This window comes from Oncorhynchus nerka, linkage group LG5 (genome assembly GCF_034236695.1).
Source record: "Oncorhynchus nerka isolate Pitt River linkage group LG5, Oner_Uvic_2.0, whole genome shotgun sequence".
NCBI classification, from domain to species: domain Eukaryota; kingdom Metazoa; phylum Chordata; class Actinopteri; order Salmoniformes; family Salmonidae; genus Oncorhynchus; species Oncorhynchus nerka.
Window position 1 is genome coordinate 11,794,051 of NC_088400.1, and position 17,072 is coordinate 11,811,122.

The window sequence follows — 17,072 nt, forward strand, 5'->3', positions numbered from 1 at the left end:
GAGTTTATCAAAATTTGATTTGTTTTCGAATTCCTTGTGGCTCTGTGTAATCTGAGGGAAATATGTGTCGCTAATATGGTCATACGTTGGACAGGAGGTTAGGAAGTGCAGCTCAGTTTCCACCTCATTTTGTGGGCAGTGTGCACATAGCCTGTCTTCTCTTGAGAGCCAGGTCTGCCTTCGGGGGCCTTTCTCAATAGCAAGGCTATGCTCACTGAGTCTGTACATAGTCAAAGCTTTCCTTAAGTTTGGGTCAGTCACAGTGGTCAGGTATTCTCCCACTGTGTACTCTCTGTTTAGGGCCAAATAACATTCTAGTTTGCTCTGTTGTTTTGTTAATGCTTTCCCATGTGTAAAGTAATTATCTTTTTGTTTTCTCATGATTTGGTTGGGTCTAACTGTGTTGCTGTCCTGGGGTTCTGTTGGATGTGTTTGTGTTTGTGATCATAAGCCCAGGACCAGCTTGCTTAGGGGACTTTTCTCCAGGTTCATCTCTCTGTAGGTCATGGCTTTGCTATGGAAGGTTTGGCAATCGCTTCTTTTAAGGTGGTTGTAGAAATGAACAGCTCTTTTCTGGATTTTGATAATTAGCGGGTATCGGCCTAATTCTGCTCTACATGCATTATTTGGTGTGTTATGTTGTACACTGAGAAAATTTTGCAGAATTCTGCATGCAGAGTCTCAATTTATGAATTCCTCACAACCATAAAGGGCAACGGGTTCTGTAACTGATTCAAGTATTTTTAGCCAGATCCTAATTGGTATGTTGAATTATATGTTCCTTTTGATGGCATAGAAGGCCTTTCTTGCCTTGTGTCTCAGCTCATTCACAGCTTTGTGGAAGTTAACTGTGGCGCTGATGTTTAGGGCGAGGTATGTATAGTTTTTTGTGTGCTCTCGGGCAACGGTGTCTAGATGGAATTTGTATTCGTGGTCCTGGAGACTGGACCTTTTTTCGACCACCATTATCTCTCTTTCTCTCCCCCTCTCTCTCTGTCCCCCTCTTTCTCTTTCTCTTTTCTCCTCTCTCTATCTCCCCCCCTCTCTCTCTCTTTCTCCCCCTCTCTCTCTGTCCCCCTCTTTCTCTTTTCTCCTCTCTCTATCTCCCCCCTCTCTCTTTCTCCCCTCTCTCTCTCCCCCTCTCTCTTCCCCTCTCTGTCTCCCACTTTTTCTCTCTCTCGCTCGCTCTCTCTCCCCTCCCCCCCTCCCCCCTCTGTCTCTGTCTCTCTGTCTGTACAAGGACATTCATGCCTGCTATCTCTGCCAGGCTAGCTAGCTCATACCCCTGCAAGGATGCTCTGGCCTAATTTGTGACTTAACAAGCACATAAACAAGGCATGTCCTAAGGCGGTGACAGGGACGGAGTCAGATGGAGGAATTCACTGGAGACAGAGGGATTCAGTCGGATGAGGAATTCACTGGAGACAAAGGGAGTCAGTTGGAGGAGGAACTTACTGGAGACAGAAGGAGTCAGTCGGAGAAACTCACTAGAGACAGAGGGAGTCAGTCGGAGAAACTCACTAGAGACAGAGGGAGTCAGTTGGAGGAACTCACTGGAGACAGAGGGAGTCAGTTGGAGGAACTCACTGGAGACAGAGGGAGTCAGTTGGAGGAACTCACTGGAGACAGAGGGAGTCAGTTGGAGGAACTCACTGGAGACAGAGGGAGTCAGTTGGAGGAGGAACTCACTGGAGACAGAAGGAGTCAGTCGGAGGAGGAACTCACTGGAGACAGAGGGAGTCAGTTAGAGGAGGAACTCACTGGAGACAGAAGGAGTCAGTCGGAGAAACTCACTAGAGACAGAGGGAGTCAGTCGGAGAAACTCACTAGAGACAGAGGGAGTCAGTCAGAGGAACTCACTGGAGACAGAGGGAGTCAGTTGGATGAGGAACTCACTGGAGACAGAGGGAGTCAGTTGGAGGAACTCACTGGAGACAGAAGGAGTCAGTTGGAGGAAACCACTGGAGACAGAGGGAGTCAGTCGAAGGAACTCACTGGAGACAGAGGGAGTCAGTTGGAGGAAACCACTGGAGACAGAGTGAGTCAGTTGGAGGAAACCACTGGAGACAGAGGGAGTCAGTCAGAGGAAGAACTCACTGGAGACAGTCGGAGGAGGAACTCACTGGAGACAGAGGGAGTCAGTTGGATGAGGAACTCACTGGAGACAGAGGGAGTCAGTTGGAGGAGGAACTCACTGGAGACAGAGGCAGTCAGTCGGAGGAACTTACTGGAGACAGAGGGAGTCATTCGGAGGAACTTGCTGGAAACAGAGGGAGTCAGTCGGAGAAACTCACTGGAGACAGATGCAGTCAGTCGGAGGAGGAGGAAGTCACTGGAGACAGAGGGAGTCTGTCGGAGAAACTCACTGGAGACAGAGGCAGTCAGTCGGAGGAGGAGGAAGTCACTGGAGACAAAGGGAGTCTGTCGGAGGAGAAACTCACTGGAGACAGAGGGAGTCAGTAGGAGGAACTCACTGGAGACAGAGGGAGTCAGTCGTAGGAACTCACTGGAGACAGAGGGAGTCAGTTGGAGGAACTCACTGGAGACAGAGGGAGTCAGTTGGAGGAACTCACTAGAGACAGAGGGAGTCAGTTGGAGGAACTCACTGGAGACAGAGGGAGTCAGTCGGAGGAACTCACTGGAGACAGAGGGAGTCAGTTGGATGAGGAACTCACTGGAGACAGAGGGAGTCAGTTGGATGAGGAATTCACTGGAAACAAAGGGAGTCAGTTGGAGGAGGAACTTACTGGAGACAGAGGGAGTCAGTCGGAGGAACTCACTGGAGACAGAGGGAGTCAGTCGGATGAGGAATTCACTGGAAACAAAGGGAGTCAGTTGGAGGAGGAACTTACTGGAGACAGAGGGAGTCAGTCGGAGGAACTCAGTAGAGACAGAGGGAGGCAGTCGGAGAAACTCACTGGAGACAGAGGGAGTCAGTCGGAGGAGGAACTCACTGGAGACAGAGGGAGTCATTTAGAGGAGGAACTCACTGGAGACAGAAGGAGTCAGTCGGAGAAACTCACTAGAGACAGAGGGAGTCAGTTGGAGGAACTCACTGGAGACAGAGGGAGTCAGTTGGAGGAACTCACTGGAGACAGAGGGAGTCAGTTGGAGGAGGAACTCACTGGAGACAGAAGGAGTCTGTCGGAGGAGGAACTTACTGGAGACAGAGGGAGTCAGTCGGAGAAACTCACTAGAGACAGAGGGAGTCAGTTGGAGGAACTCACTGGAGACAGAGGGAGTCAGTTGGAGGGACTCACTGGAGACAGAGGGAGTCAGTTGGAGGAGGAACTTACTGGAGACAGAGGGAGTCAGTCGGAGGAACTCAGTAGAGACAGAGGGAGTCAGTCGGAGGAACTCACTGGAGACAGAGGGAGTCAGTCGGAGGAGGAACTCACTGGAGACAGAGGGAGTCAGTTGGAGGAAACCACTGGAGACAGAGGGAGTCAGTTGGAGGAAACCACTGGAGACAGAGGGAGTCAGTCAGAGGAAGAACTCACTGGAGACAGTCGGAGGAGGAACTCACTGGAGACAGAGGGAGTCAGTTGGATGAGGAACTCACTGGAGACAGAGGCAGTCAGTCGGAGGAACTCACTGGAGACAGAGGGAGTCAGTTGGAGGAGGAACTCACTGGAGACAGAAGGAGTCTGTCGGAGGAGGAACTCACTGGAGACAGAGGGAGTCAGTCGGAGGAACTCACTGGAGACAGAGGGAGTCAGTTGGAGGAACTCACTGGAGACAGAGGGAGTCAGTTGGAGGAAACCACTGGAGACAGAGGGAGTCAGTCGGAGGAGGAACTCACTGGAGACAGAGGGAGTCAGTTGGAGGAAACCACTGGAGACAGAGGGAGTCAGTTGGAGGAAACCACTGGAGACAGAGGGAGTCAGTCAGAGGAAGAACTCACTGGAGACAGTCGGAGGAGGAACTCACTGGAGACAGAGGGAGTCAGTTGGATGAGGAACTCACTGGAGACAGAGGCAGTCAGTCGGAGGAACTCACTGGAGACAGAGGGAGTCAGTCGGAGGAGGAACTCACTGGAGACAGAGGGAGTCAGTTGGATGAGGAACTCACTGGAGACATAGGCAGTCAGTCGGAGGAACTCACTGGAGACAGAGGGAGTCAGTCGGAGGAGGAACTCACTGGAGACAGAGGGAGTCAGTTGGAGGAGGAACTCACTGCAGACAGAGGGAGTCAGTCGGAGGAGGAACTCACTGGACACAGAGGGAGTCAGTTGGAAAATAGGGGGACAGAATATCTAATGTGTGTTAGAAAGAGTGTGTGGTGTGTTAGAAAGAGTGTGTGGTGTTAGAAAGAGAGAGAGAGAGGTTGGTTTGGAGATGATTTCAGAACAGATGGGGTCCTTTATGATGAAATAGAGAAGTTTACTGCACCAGGCAGCACCAAGACAATCAGCCTTATTCTAGATGATTCAGATTTATTCAGATTTATTCACACCCGTCAGCTGTGTGTGTGGTTCTGGGTGAGTCTTTCTGGGTAGGGGTCTCTGGGTGAGTCTTTCTGGGTAGGGGTCTCTGGGTGAGTCTTTCTGGGTAGGGGTCTCTGGGTGAGTCTTTCTGGGTAGGGGTCTCTGGGTGAGTCTTTCTGGGTAGGGGTCTCTGGGTGAGTCTTTCTGGGTAGGGGTCTCTGGGTGAGTCTTTCTGGGTAGGGGTCTCTGGGTGAGTCTTTCTGGGTAGGGGTCTCTGGGTGAGTCTACCTGGGTAGGGGTCTCTGGGTCAGTCTACCTGGGTAGGTGTCTCTGGGTGAGTGTACCTGGGTAGGGGTCTCTGGGTGAGTCTACCTGGGTAGGGGTCTCTGGGTGAGTCTTTCTGGGTAGGGGTCTCTGGGTGAGTCTACCTGGGTAGGGGTCTCTGGGTGAGTCTTTCTGGGTAGGGGTCTCTGGGTGAGTCTACCTGGGTAAAGGGTCTCTGGGTGAGTCTACCTGGCTAGGTGTCTCTGGGTGAGTCTTTCTGGGTAGGGGTCTCTGGGTGAGTCTACCTGGGTAGGGGTCTCTGGGTGAGTCTTTCTGGGTAGAGGTCTCTGGGTGAGTCTTTCTGGGTAGGGGTCTCTGGGTGAGTCTTTCTGGGTAGGGGTCTCTGGGTGAGTCTACCTGGGTAGGGGTCTCTGGGTGAGTCTTTCTGGGTAGGGGTCTCTGGGTGAGTCTTTCTGGGTAGGGGTCTCTGGGTGAGTCTACCTGGGTGTGTCTGACTGTGTCAGGGGTGGAATAGCAGATTACATGTTTTACAAAAATTATATCTCGCTAATGTAGAGGAAGAGATGAAATATTGTGGTCGTCTAGGAACAAGGCGTGGTCGTCTAGGAACAAGGCCTGGTCGTCTAGGAACAAGACCTGGTCGTCTAGGAACAAGGCCTGGTCGTCTAGGAACAAGACCTGGTCGTCTAGGAACAAGGCGTGGTCGTCTAGGAACAAGGCCTGGTCTTCTAGGAACAAGGCCTGGTCGTCTAGGAACAAGACCTGGTCGTCTAGGAACAAGGCGTGGTCGTCTAGGAACAAGGCCTGGTCGTCTAGGTACAAGGTCTGGTAGTCTAGGAACAAGGCCTGGTCGTCTAGGAACAAGACCTGGTCGTCTAGGAACAAGGCGTGGTCGTCTAGGTACAAGGTCTGGTAGTCTAGGAACAAGGCCTGGTCGTCTAGGAACAAGGTGTGGTCGTCTAGGAACAAGGCCTGGTCGTCTAGGAACGAGATGCGGTCGTCTAGGAACAAGGCCTGGTCGTCTAGGAACAAGGCGTGGTCGTCTAGGAACAAGGCGTGGTCGTCTAGGAACAAGACCTGGTCGTCTAGGAACAAGGCGTGGTCGTCTAGGAACAAGGCGTGGTCGTCTAGGAACAAGGTGTGGTCATCTAGGTACAAGGCTTGGTCGTCTAGGAACAAGGCCTGGTCGTCTAGGAACAAGACCTGGTTGTCTAGGAACAAGGCGTGGTCGTCTAGGTACAAGACCTGGTCGTCTAGGAACAAGGCGTGGTCGTCTAGGTACAAGACCTGGTCATCTAGGAACAAGGCGTGGTCGTCTAGGAACAAGGCCTGGTCGTCTAGGAACAAGACCTGGTCGTCTAGGAACAAGGCGTGGTCGTCTAGGTACAAGGTCTGGTAGTCTAGGAACAAGGCCTGGTCGTCTAGGAACAAGACCTGGTCGTCTAGGAACAAGACCTGGTCGTCTAGGAACAAGGCGTGGTCGTCTAGGTACAAGGCCTGGTCGTCTAGGAACAAGACCTGGTCGTCTAGGAACAAGGCGTGGTCGTCTAGGAACAAGGCTTGGTCGTCTAGGAACAAGGTGTGGTCATCTAGGTACAAGGCCTGGTCGTCTAGGAACAAGGCCAGAAACCAGATAATAGCATCATACACATTTCAGGGCCGTTACATGGAAATTAATTGTGATGTTGCTATTGGCTGAGCAGAGAAGTTGACTGAGGAGGTGTGTTATGGGGTTTTTGTGAAACATCATGAATGGAGTTTTGTGAACGATATAAAGAATTCTGATGCTTTACATTTTCCGAAGTCAACACAACTAACAACTCCATGTATCTTCTAGGATAAATCTATGTAGCCTCACATATATCATATTCCAGCACCATTAGAGAGGCTGCATGTGTGGGGCTCTTCTGCAGAGCAGAGCTACCTCGCTGACTTACTGACTGTGTGTGAGCAATCTCATCAATAACAGAGGGGAGAGGTAGAGGAGAGGTGAGGAGGGGAGAGGTAGAGGAGAGGAAGAGGAGGGCAGAGGAGGGGAGTTGAGTGGAGAGGAGAGGTGATGGAGGGGAGGGGTAGAGGAGAGGAGTGCAGAGGAGTGGAGAGGTGAGGAGGGGAGGGGTAGAGGAAGAGGAGGGCAGAGGAGAGGAGTGGAGATGAGTGGAGAGGAGAGGTGGCGAGGGGAGAGGTAGAGGAGAGGAAGAGGAGGGGAGCGGTAGAGGAGAGGAAGAGGAGGGGAGAGGAGTAGAGAGGGAAAGAAGAGGAGGGCAGGGCAGAGCAGAGGAGAGGAGTGGAGATGAGTGGAGAGGAGAGGTGGCGAGGGGAGAGGTAGAGGAGAGGAAGAGGAGGGGAGAGGAGAGGAGAGTAGTGGAGATGAGTGGAGAGGAGAGGTGGCGAGGGGAGAGGTAGAGGAGAGGAAGAGGAGGGGAGAGGAGGGCAGAGGAGAGGAGGGGAGAGGAGTGGAGAGGGAAAGGAGAGGAGGGCAGAGGAGAGCAGGGCAGAGGAAAGGAGGGGAGAGGTAGAGGAGTGGAGAGGATGGGAGAGGTAGAGACGAGGAGGGCAGAGGAGAGGAGGAGAGGAGGTCAGAGGAGAGGAGGGGAGAGGTAGAGGAGAGGAGGGCAGAGGAGAGGAGGGCAGAGGAGAGGAGGGGAGAGGTAGAGGAGGGGAGAGGTAAAGGAGAGGAGCGCAGAGGAGAGGAGGGGAGAGGTAGAGGAGAGGAGGGCAGAGGAGAGGAGAGGAGGAGGGAGAGGTAGAGGAGAGGAGGGCAGAGGAGTGGAGAGGAGGGGAGAGGTACAGGAGAGGAGAGGAGGGGAGAGGTACAGGAGAGGAGAGTTCTGTACTGTGAAAGAATATAGCCTGGAATGTCACAAGGACATTCCCCACCCCCTCTATATCTCTCTCTCTCTCTCTCTCTCTCTCTCTCTCTCTCTCTCTCTCTCTCTCTCTCTCTCTCTCTCTCTCTCTCTCTCTCTCTCTCTCTCTCTCTCTCTCTCTCTCTCTCACTCTCCCAGAAACCCATAATAGCATCATAGACATTTCAGGGCAGTTACGTGTTTTTTTCTGTGCTGTTGAAGGTTTATTTTCTATACAGAAAATTCACGATGGAAACCTTTAACACTACAGAAAAAACCCACGTCATTTCAGGAACAGGATTCTCTCTCTACTCCCCGTCCTCCCCTCTCTCTCCAGTAAAACGTCCATCATGCCTGGATGTTGGTGGGCACAGCCCCCCGATGCAGTCTGATTCTCTTTCTGAGGAGGTGGTCTGATTTGCCTCTTTCCTCACAGACCCCGTCCCAATTTGCACCCTATTCCCTATTATAGTGCAGGACTCATAGGGCTCTGGCCAAAAGTAATGCACTATATAGGAAATAGGGTGCCATTTGGGACTCTCCCATGGATTAGTCATTAAAAAAGCTGTTAGCCACTGTCTCGCTCTCTCTCCGCTATCAGAATAATGCAATCACATCAACATGCAGAGATAAGGCTGTAATTACAGTGAAAAGCTGAGAGGCTCAAATCCCGGTTGAACTAAACTCCCTGCTCCATATCAATTGGTGTACACACTGTCCACGTCCCAAATGGCACCCTATTCCATACATAGTGCACTACGTTTCCACAGAGCTCCTATGGGCTCTGGTCAAAAGTAGTGCACTGTGTTGGGAATAGGGTGCCATTTGGGATGTAGTCACTGTATATGCATGTGCTCTCTGCAGGTAATGGCCCAATGATTGCTCTTAGTGAGACCGTTATTACGGTTGAGACTAGAGCCTTATATTGGGAAAACAATTACATGTAGGATGTTTTTGTCCATTTAGACTGTCTATGCGTGAGTAGTTTGATCATTGTTTAATGTAGTTTTATTCGTGTAAGCCACGGAGAGCAGAGAGAAGTCCGTGTGGATGTCTTCCCAGCCAGGATATAGGAAATTGAAAAACAGAACTAACCTTCCCAGTCGTAGTCTTCTGTTTTCCTCCTAACCTTCCCAGTCGTAGTCTTCTGTTTTCCTCCTAACCTTCCCAGTCGTAGTCTTCTGTTTTCCTCCTAACCTTCCCAGTCGTAGTCTTCTGTTTTCCTCCTAACCTTCCCAGCTGTAGTCTTCTGTTTTCCTCCTAACATTCCCAGTCGTAGTCTTCTGTTTTCCTCCTAACCTTCCCAGTCGTAGTCTTCTGTTTTCCTCCTAACCTTCCCAGCTGTAGTCTTCTGTTTTCCTCCTAACATTCCCAGTCGTAGTCTTCTGTTTTCCTCCTAACCTTCCCAGCACCTTCGCCTTCTTTCATTAGCTGGTCAGGTTCAGAAGACAGTAACATTTTATCTTGGTAAGGCGTCTACTGAAAAACATCCTATTCAGAGCATATCCAGAGGCTGTGTGTGTGTCTGTGTATGAGTGTTTAAGTGTGTATGAGGGCATATCCACAGGCAGTTGAACCACTGTCAGTTTTACTGCTCGTATCAATCCTCACTGACAGCAGGTCAAAAAGACATTCTGACCCACACAATGCACTACTCCTTCATCTCAGCAACCTCAATCTGCTCCTACTGCATGTGTAACACTCAAGATTAATGATATTTTAAGTTTCGTCCCAAATGGCAACCCATACCCTTTAGATAGCCAAAAGTAGTGCACTATGTACACTCATAGAAAAAAGGGTTCCAAGAGGGTTCTTCGGTTGTCCCCATAGGATAACCCTTTTTGGTTCCAGGTGGAACCCTTTGTGGTTCCAGGTAGAACCATTTTTGGTTCCAGGTGGAACCCTTTTTGATTCCAGGTAGAACCCGTTGTGGTTCCAGGTAGAACCCTTTTTGATTCCAGGTAGAACCCTTTAGGGCTTGCAGATGATGTACGATGCCTCCTGGCGGCCATGTTGGAAGATCACCGCGTTAATTTTTCTGACAACAACAACAACAAGTGCCTAAAATGAGTTGATTCATCACCACGGTCATTTTCTGTGGAGTATTTGGCTGCTCTAACAAGGCAGGAAAGACAACAGGAAAATATATGTTTACAGATTCCCTGCAATCATGAAACACCGTTGGTGACACCAATAAGATAAGTCTCGAGAACTGTCAGAAAAGCCAAGAAACCTTTTTGTCCGTCAAGACCTGAAACTAGACAGCAGTCAGTACAGGGTCTGCTGTGATCATTTCATCACTGACTGGTAAGTCAAGTCGGATCAATTTTGAGTTTAGTTTAGCTATGCTAGCCAGGTATTACACAACAACACTACAGTAAATTAGCCAAAATTAGCTAGCTAGATAGCTTGTAGTCTAGCTATTAGCATGTAGTCTAGCTATTAGCTTGTAGTCTAGCTATTAGCATGTAGTCTAGCTATTAGCTTGTAGTCTAGCTATTAGCTTGTAGTCTAGTTATTAGCATGTAGTCTAGCTATTAGCTTGTAGTCTAGCTATTAGCATGTGTTGCGTGAGTTTCAAGTTTTGGGGAAGCAATTTTTATACACCTTTATAACAAAGGATCGCATGTCTCTATCATCGCATTTGCAGACTAATGTAGGTCTACTATTCCTAATGTGATGAGAAGATTGGATAGTGATAATTTAGGCTATTAATAAACTCTATTGTCATAGGAATTATAGGCAATGGCAGAGACGTTTCTTTCCTTTGCACTGGAAAAATGTGGATTTTGATAAACATTTCATGCAATTCTACTACACTTTATATAACTGGAGATATTAGCATAATCTTTTTTAATGTGATTGTAGTCTAGGCCTACTCTGCTGACACTGACAACAGATCAATAAAAACGACCTTGTCTTGAATGCAACCATGTAATCTAGGCCAAAAAGGGGTCATAGCTAAAAGGATCCAGTTTTTGTCAAATTAACGTCAAAAGTATTTTTTGTTGTTGTTGTATTTTAGCTAACCCTAACCTTTTTCCTAACCTTAACCGAATTCCCCTAACCTGCTACGTAAATTCTCCTAAATATTCATAAAAGGATGGAAAATGGATGGACATTTCAGCATAGGATAAAGGCCACAAAAGGATAGGATAACCTGCTGTGTTGACTATTAGTGGTTCCAGCCCAACAATAGACACGAAAACACCTGAATGAATTAAACAAGAGCCCTGATGGTTTAGGTGACCTGAAGATGTGATATTCTAACATTAGGTGTGCTTTTTATTTGTTTACGTACTGTAGGTTCACCAGCTGACCTCTATCAAGAAACCCATGTCAAATGGATTCCCATTGTGATGATGAGCAACGCTGCATTAGCATCAGTTTCTACTGTATACTGTACTCGATACCATCTACTGCATCTTGCCTATGCCGTTCTGTACCATCACTCATTCATATATCTTTATGTACATATTCTTTATCCCTTTACACTTGTGTGTATAAGGTAGAAGTTTTGGAATTGTTAGGTTAGATTACTCGTTGGTTATTACTGCATTGTCGGAACTAGAAGCACAAGCATTTCGCTACACTCGCATTAACATCTGCTAACCATGTGTATGTGACAAATAACATTTTTTTATTCGATTTGAAGATGAGCAACGCTGCATCAGTTTCTACTGTGAAGATGAGCAATGCTGCATCAGTTTCTACTGTGAAGATGAGCAACGCTGCATCAGTTTCTACTGTGAAGATGAGCAATGCTGCAACAGCATCAGTTTCTACTGTGAAGATGAGCTGCAACAGCATCAGTTTCTACCTGTGAAGATGAGCAATGCTGCATCAGTTTCTACTGTGAAGATGAGCAACGCTGCAACAGCATCAGTTTCTACCTGTGAAGATGAGCAATGCTGCAACAGCATCAGTTTCTACCTGTGAAGATGAGCAACGCTGCAACAGCATCAGCATCACCTGCACTCTGGAGGGGCCGGGCTAAAGTGGTCATCCAGCCTGAAGGAGTGGTGCCAAGGCTGCGCACCAGAGCTCCAGTGCTCCCCCACAGCCCAGTTTATCCGGTGCCTCCTCTATGCACCAGGCCTCCTGTAGGTCTCCCCCTGGTGGGCCATTGGCAGCCCCACGCACCAGGCTGTCTCTCCGTCTCCTCCCTCTAGGGTCGCCCTCCTGTCCGGAGCTGCCAGAGTCGCCCTCCTGTCCGGAGCTGCCAGAGTCGCCTTCCTGTCCGGAGCTGCCAGAGTCGCCCTCCTGTCCGGAGCTGCCAGAGTCGCCCTCCTGTCCGGAGCTGCCAGAGTCGCCCTCCTGTCCGGAGCCTGCAGTACAGCCCTTCAGTCCAGAGGCGCTCTTTAGTCCAGAGGCGCTCTTTAGTCCAGAGGCGCTCTTTAGTCCAGAGGCGCTCTTTAGTCCAGAGGCGCTCTTTAGTCCAGAGACGCTCTTCAGTCCAGAGGCGCACTTCAGTCCAGAGGCGCCCTTCACTCCAGACTCGCCCTCCAGTCCGGAGCCTGCAGTGCAGCACCTCAGTCCAAAGGCGCCCCTCAGTCCAAAGGCGCCCCTCAGTCCAGAGGCGCCCTTCAGTCCAGAGGCGCCCTCTCTACGAGGGTCTTCAGTCCGGGGTCGGCGGTGATGGTCCACGTCCCTCACCAGAGCCGCCACCGCGGAGTAATGCCCACCCAGACCCTCCCCTATAGGTTCAGGTTTTGCGGCCGGAGTCCGCACCTTTGGGGGGGTACTGTCACGCCCTGACCGTAGAGAGCTTTTTATGTCTCTATTTTTGGTTTGGTCAGGGTGTGATTTGGGTGGGCATTCTATGTTCATGTTTCTATGTTTTCTATTTCTTTGTGTTTGGCCAGATATGGTTCTCAATCAGGGACAGCTGTCTATCGTTGTCTCTGATTGGGAATCATACTTAGGTAAAGTTTTTCCCTCCTTCTGTGTGGGATCTTGTTCTTCGTTTGTGACCAGGTAGTTTGCACTTACGAGACTGTTCGGTCGCTGTTTTCTTTATTGTTTTGTTTTGTCTAAAAGTTTCACTTCAACAATAAATATTATGTGGAACTCAAGGAACGCTGCGCCTTGGTCTCATCCTTCTGACGACAGCCGTTACAACATGGGCTTGCTCCTACCTATCTTTCCAATTTGGTCCTGCTGTACATACTTACACGTACGCTACGGTCACAAGGTCCTAAGGTCACATAAGGTCACAAGGTCCTTATTGTCCCTAGAATTTCTAAGCAAACAGCTGGAGGCAGGGCTTTCTCCTATAGAGCTCCATTTTTATGGAATGGTATGCCTATCCAGTTGAGTCACTGACATGATCTCCCTCTCCGGGTTGGCACCCCCCTCGGATTCGTGCCGTGGAAGAGATCTTTGTGGGCTATACTCTGCCTTGTATCAGGGTGGTAAGTTGGTGGTTTGAAGATATCTCTCTAGTGGTGTGGGGGCTGTGCTTTGGCAAAGTGGTTGGGATTATATCCTGCCTGGTTGGCCCTGTCCAGGGGTATTGTGGGACGGTGCCACAGTGTCTCCCGTCCCCTCCTGTCTCAGCCTCCAGTATTTATGCTACAATAGTTCATGTGTTATGGGTCTAGGGTCAGTCTGTTATATCTGGAGTATTTCTCCTGTCTTATCCGGTGTCCTGTGTGAATTTAAGTATGCTCTTTCTTTCTTTCTTTCTTTCTTTTCTTTGCTTTTCTTTACTTTTCTTTTCTTTTCTTTCTTTCTTTCTTTCTTTCTTTCTTTCTTTCTTTCTTTCTTTTTTCTTTCTTTCTTTCTTTCTTTCTTTCTTTCTTTCTTTCTTTCTTTCTTTCTTTCTTTCTTTCTTTCTTCTCGGAGGACCTGAGCCCTAGGACCATGCCTCAGGACTACCTGTCCTCCAGTTTCAACTGTTCTACCTGCGGCTATGGAACCCTGACCTGTTCACCAGACGTGCTACCTTGTCCCGGACCTGCTGTTTTCAACTCTCTCTCTCTACCGGACCTGCTGTCTCTAACTCTGAATGATCGGCTTTGAAAAGCCAACTGACATTTACTCCTGAGGTGCTGACTTGTTGCACCCTCTACAACCACTGTGATTATTATTATTTGACCCTGCTGGTCATCTATGACTGTTTGAACATCTTGGCCATGTACTGTTATAATATCCACCCGGCACAGCCAGAAGAGGACTGGCCACCCCTCAGAGCCTGGTTCCTCGCTAGGTTTCTTCCTAAGGTTCCGGCCTTTCTAGGGAGTTTTTCCTAGCCAGCGTGCTTCTACCTCTGCATTGCTTGGTGTTTGGGTTTCTGTGTAGCACTTTGTGACATCAGCTGATGTAAAAAGGGCTTTATAAATACATTTGATTGGTTGATGTTCGACAAGCAGGTGTCCAAATACTTTTAGTAATGTATAGTTCATCCATCAGACACACACACACACACACACACACACACACACACACACACACACACACACACACACACACACACACACACACACTCAGAGGCTCAGTAATGAAAGGTCAGTGATGCTTCCTATTGAAGATGTCTTGATGACATTGTGCTATGGTCATTTGTCAGGGTTTGTCTGTTCAGTAACTGGTCTGTTTGATTATACATCTGTCAGTGTAGGCCAAGAGCTTGTTAGCTAATAATGACGTATTGTGTGAGGATTCCCTCACATTTACTCACTTCTATGATAATTGATGAATTCAATATGTGAGTCATTTGTGAACTATAGCCTGCAGTCTCTATCTTCTTTTGTCTGTTATGGAAATCAGGTGTCATTCAAGAGGTGTCATTCAAGAAGAAACTCAATGTTGTGTGTCTGTGTGTCTACACACGTGTCTTCTCCAGGTGGCCCATCCAGGTGGTCTTCGTCCCACTGTGACTGCTGCTGCAAGAGCCACAGGAGCGAGCGTGAGGGAGAGAGCGGCACTTCTTTGAACGAGCTCTCTACTTCCTGTTCCGAGACTCAATCAGAAGCCAGCTCCCCTCAGGGCACTGTCATATGTGGTTCCATCAGCCGACAGCCTCACCCCATCGCCCAGACCCTGGAACGGCCACTGAAGAAAGGTGTGGGTGTACCTCTCCTCTTGTACCTCCTGTTTTACACCTTTCCCCTTGGGTGACCTTGGGTGTTTTGAAAGGCATCTGTCAAATAAAATCTCTTGTTCTTCTTCTTCTCCTCCCCCCTCCTCCCCTAAAGGGCCCGTTCAGCTGCTCCAGCCGTCGGAGGTGAGGAGGAAGACGGACCTGCTCCGTGTGAGGACCATGGGGATCAGGGAGCACCGGGACGCTGCAGCCAAGAGGAAGGCCAACAAGGAGAAGTTAACACCGGAGCAGGAGCTGGAGAGGTGCATCCAGGACTTCCACAGGATCAGGATTCCTGAACGCTTCCCGGAGAGGAAGTACATGTGGCAACAAGAACTGCTGAGGAAGTACCGTCTCTAAGGGGAGGGAGGGGGGGAGGGGGGAGAGGGAGGGAGGGGGGAGGGAGGGAATGAGGGGGAGGAGGGAGGGGGGGAGGGAGGGATGAGGGGAGGGGGAAGGAGGGAGGGAGGGAGGGAGGGAGGGAGGGGGAAGGAGGGAGGGGAAGGAGGGAGGGATAGAGCCCATTCCCAACAGTGCAGAATCAAAAGATTTGCACAAAAAAATGAAATAATATCACAATAAAAACAATAACGAGGCTATAAACAAGGAGTACCGGTACTGAGTCACTGTCCAGGGGTACGAGGTAGTTGAGGTAATAACTACACTACACTACATTCAAAAGTTTGGGGTCACTTAGAAATGTCCTTATTTTTTTTTAAAAAGCACATTTTTTGTCCATTAAAATAACATCAAATTGATCAGAAATAATGTTGGCATTGTTAATGTTGTAAATGACTATTGTAGCTGGAAACACCAGATTTTTTATGGAATATCTACATACGCGTACGGAGGTCCTTTATCAGCAACCATCACTCCTGTGTTCCAATGGCACATTGTGTTAGCTAATCCAAGTTTATCATTTTAAAAGGCTAATTGATCATTAGAAAACCATTTTGCAATTATGTTAGCACAGCTGAAAACTGTTGTACTGATTAAAGAGGCAATAAAACTGGCCTTCCTTAGACTAGTTGAGTATCTGGAGCATCAGCATTTGTGGGTTTGATTACAGGCTCAAAATGGCCAGAAACAAAGAACTTTCTTCTGAAACTCGTCAGTCTATTCTTGTTCTGAGAAATGAAGGCTATTCCATGCGAGAAATTGCCAAGAAACTGAAGATCTCATACAACGCTGTGTACTACTCCCTTCACAGAACAGCGCAAACTGGCTCTAACCAGAATATAAAGAGGAGTGTGAGGCCCCGGTGCACAACTGAGCAAGAGAACAAGTACATTAGTTTGAGAAACATACGCCTCACAAGTCCTCAACTGGCAGCTTCATTAAATAGTACCCACAAATCACCAGTCTCAACGTCAACAGTGAAGAGGCGACTCCGGGATGCTGGCCTTCTAGGAAGAGTTGCAAAGAAAAAGCCATATCTCAGACTGGCCAATAAAAAGAAAATATTAAGATGGGCAAAAGAACACAGACACTGGACAGAGGAACTCTTTCAAAAACATTTGACCCCAAACTTTTGAACGGTAGTGTATATACAATGAGTACCAGTATTGAGTCAATGCCCAGGGGTATGAGGTCATTGAGGTAATTACTAGACTTTATACAACGGGTACCAGTACTGAGTCAATACCCAGGGGTATGAGGTAGTTGAGGTAATTACTAGACTTTATACAACGAGTACCAGTACTGAGTCAATGTCCAAGGGTATGAGGTAGTTGAGGTAATTACTAGACTATATACAATGAGTACCAGTACTGAGTCAATACCCAGGGGTATGAGGTAGTTGAGGTAATTACTAGACTTTATACAACGAGTACCAGTACTGAGTCAATGTCCAAGGGTATGAGGTAGTTGAGGTAATTGAGGTAATACAGTATGTACATGTGGGTAGGGGTTAAAGTGACTAGGAAATAGTAACACGATTAAAACAACGAGGCTATAAACAAAGGCACAGGAAGAGAGAAATAAAGAGGGAGGGATGGATGGAGGGTATGAGGTAGTTGAGGGAGGGATGGATGGAGGGTATGAGGTAGTTGAGGGAGGGATGGATGGAGGGTATGAGGTAGTTGAGGGAGGGATGGATGGAGGGTATGAGGTAGTTGAGGGAGGGATGGATGGAGGGTATGAGGTAGTTGAGGGAGGGATGGATGGAGGGTATGAGGTAGTTGAGGGAGGGATGGATGGAGGGTATGAGGTAGTTGAGGGAGGGATGGATGGAGGGTATGAGGTAGTTGAGGGAGGGATGGATGGAGGGTATGAGGTAGTTGAGGGAGGGATGGATGGAGGGCTCAATTTCCTTTGCAGGGTATTCGCTAAAGACTAATAGACTGCAACATTCTCAAAGACAATCATGTACTATATTAGAGAAATGGAAGAAATCAAGGACACTGTATTGCCAGCATGTATAGCAGAGCAC

The 17,072-nt window shown here is 48.7% G+C and overlaps 1 protein-coding gene across 1 annotated transcript in view; it reads left to right on the forward strand.

Moving 5' to 3' along the window:
• Positions 1–15,001, forward strand: part of LOC115124432 (BTB/POZ domain-containing protein KCTD16-like) — a 121,482-nt gene extending 106,481 nt beyond the window's left edge. The window contains exons 2-3 of the mRNA XM_065018367.1: positions 14,405–14,623; positions 14,757–15,001. Coding sequence (XP_064874439.1) covers positions 14,405–14,623; positions 14,757–15,001 — 464 coding nt within the window. The remainder of the gene's footprint in view (positions 1–14,404; positions 14,624–14,756) is intronic.
• The last annotated feature ends 2,071 nt before the right edge of the window (positions 15,002–17,072 follow it).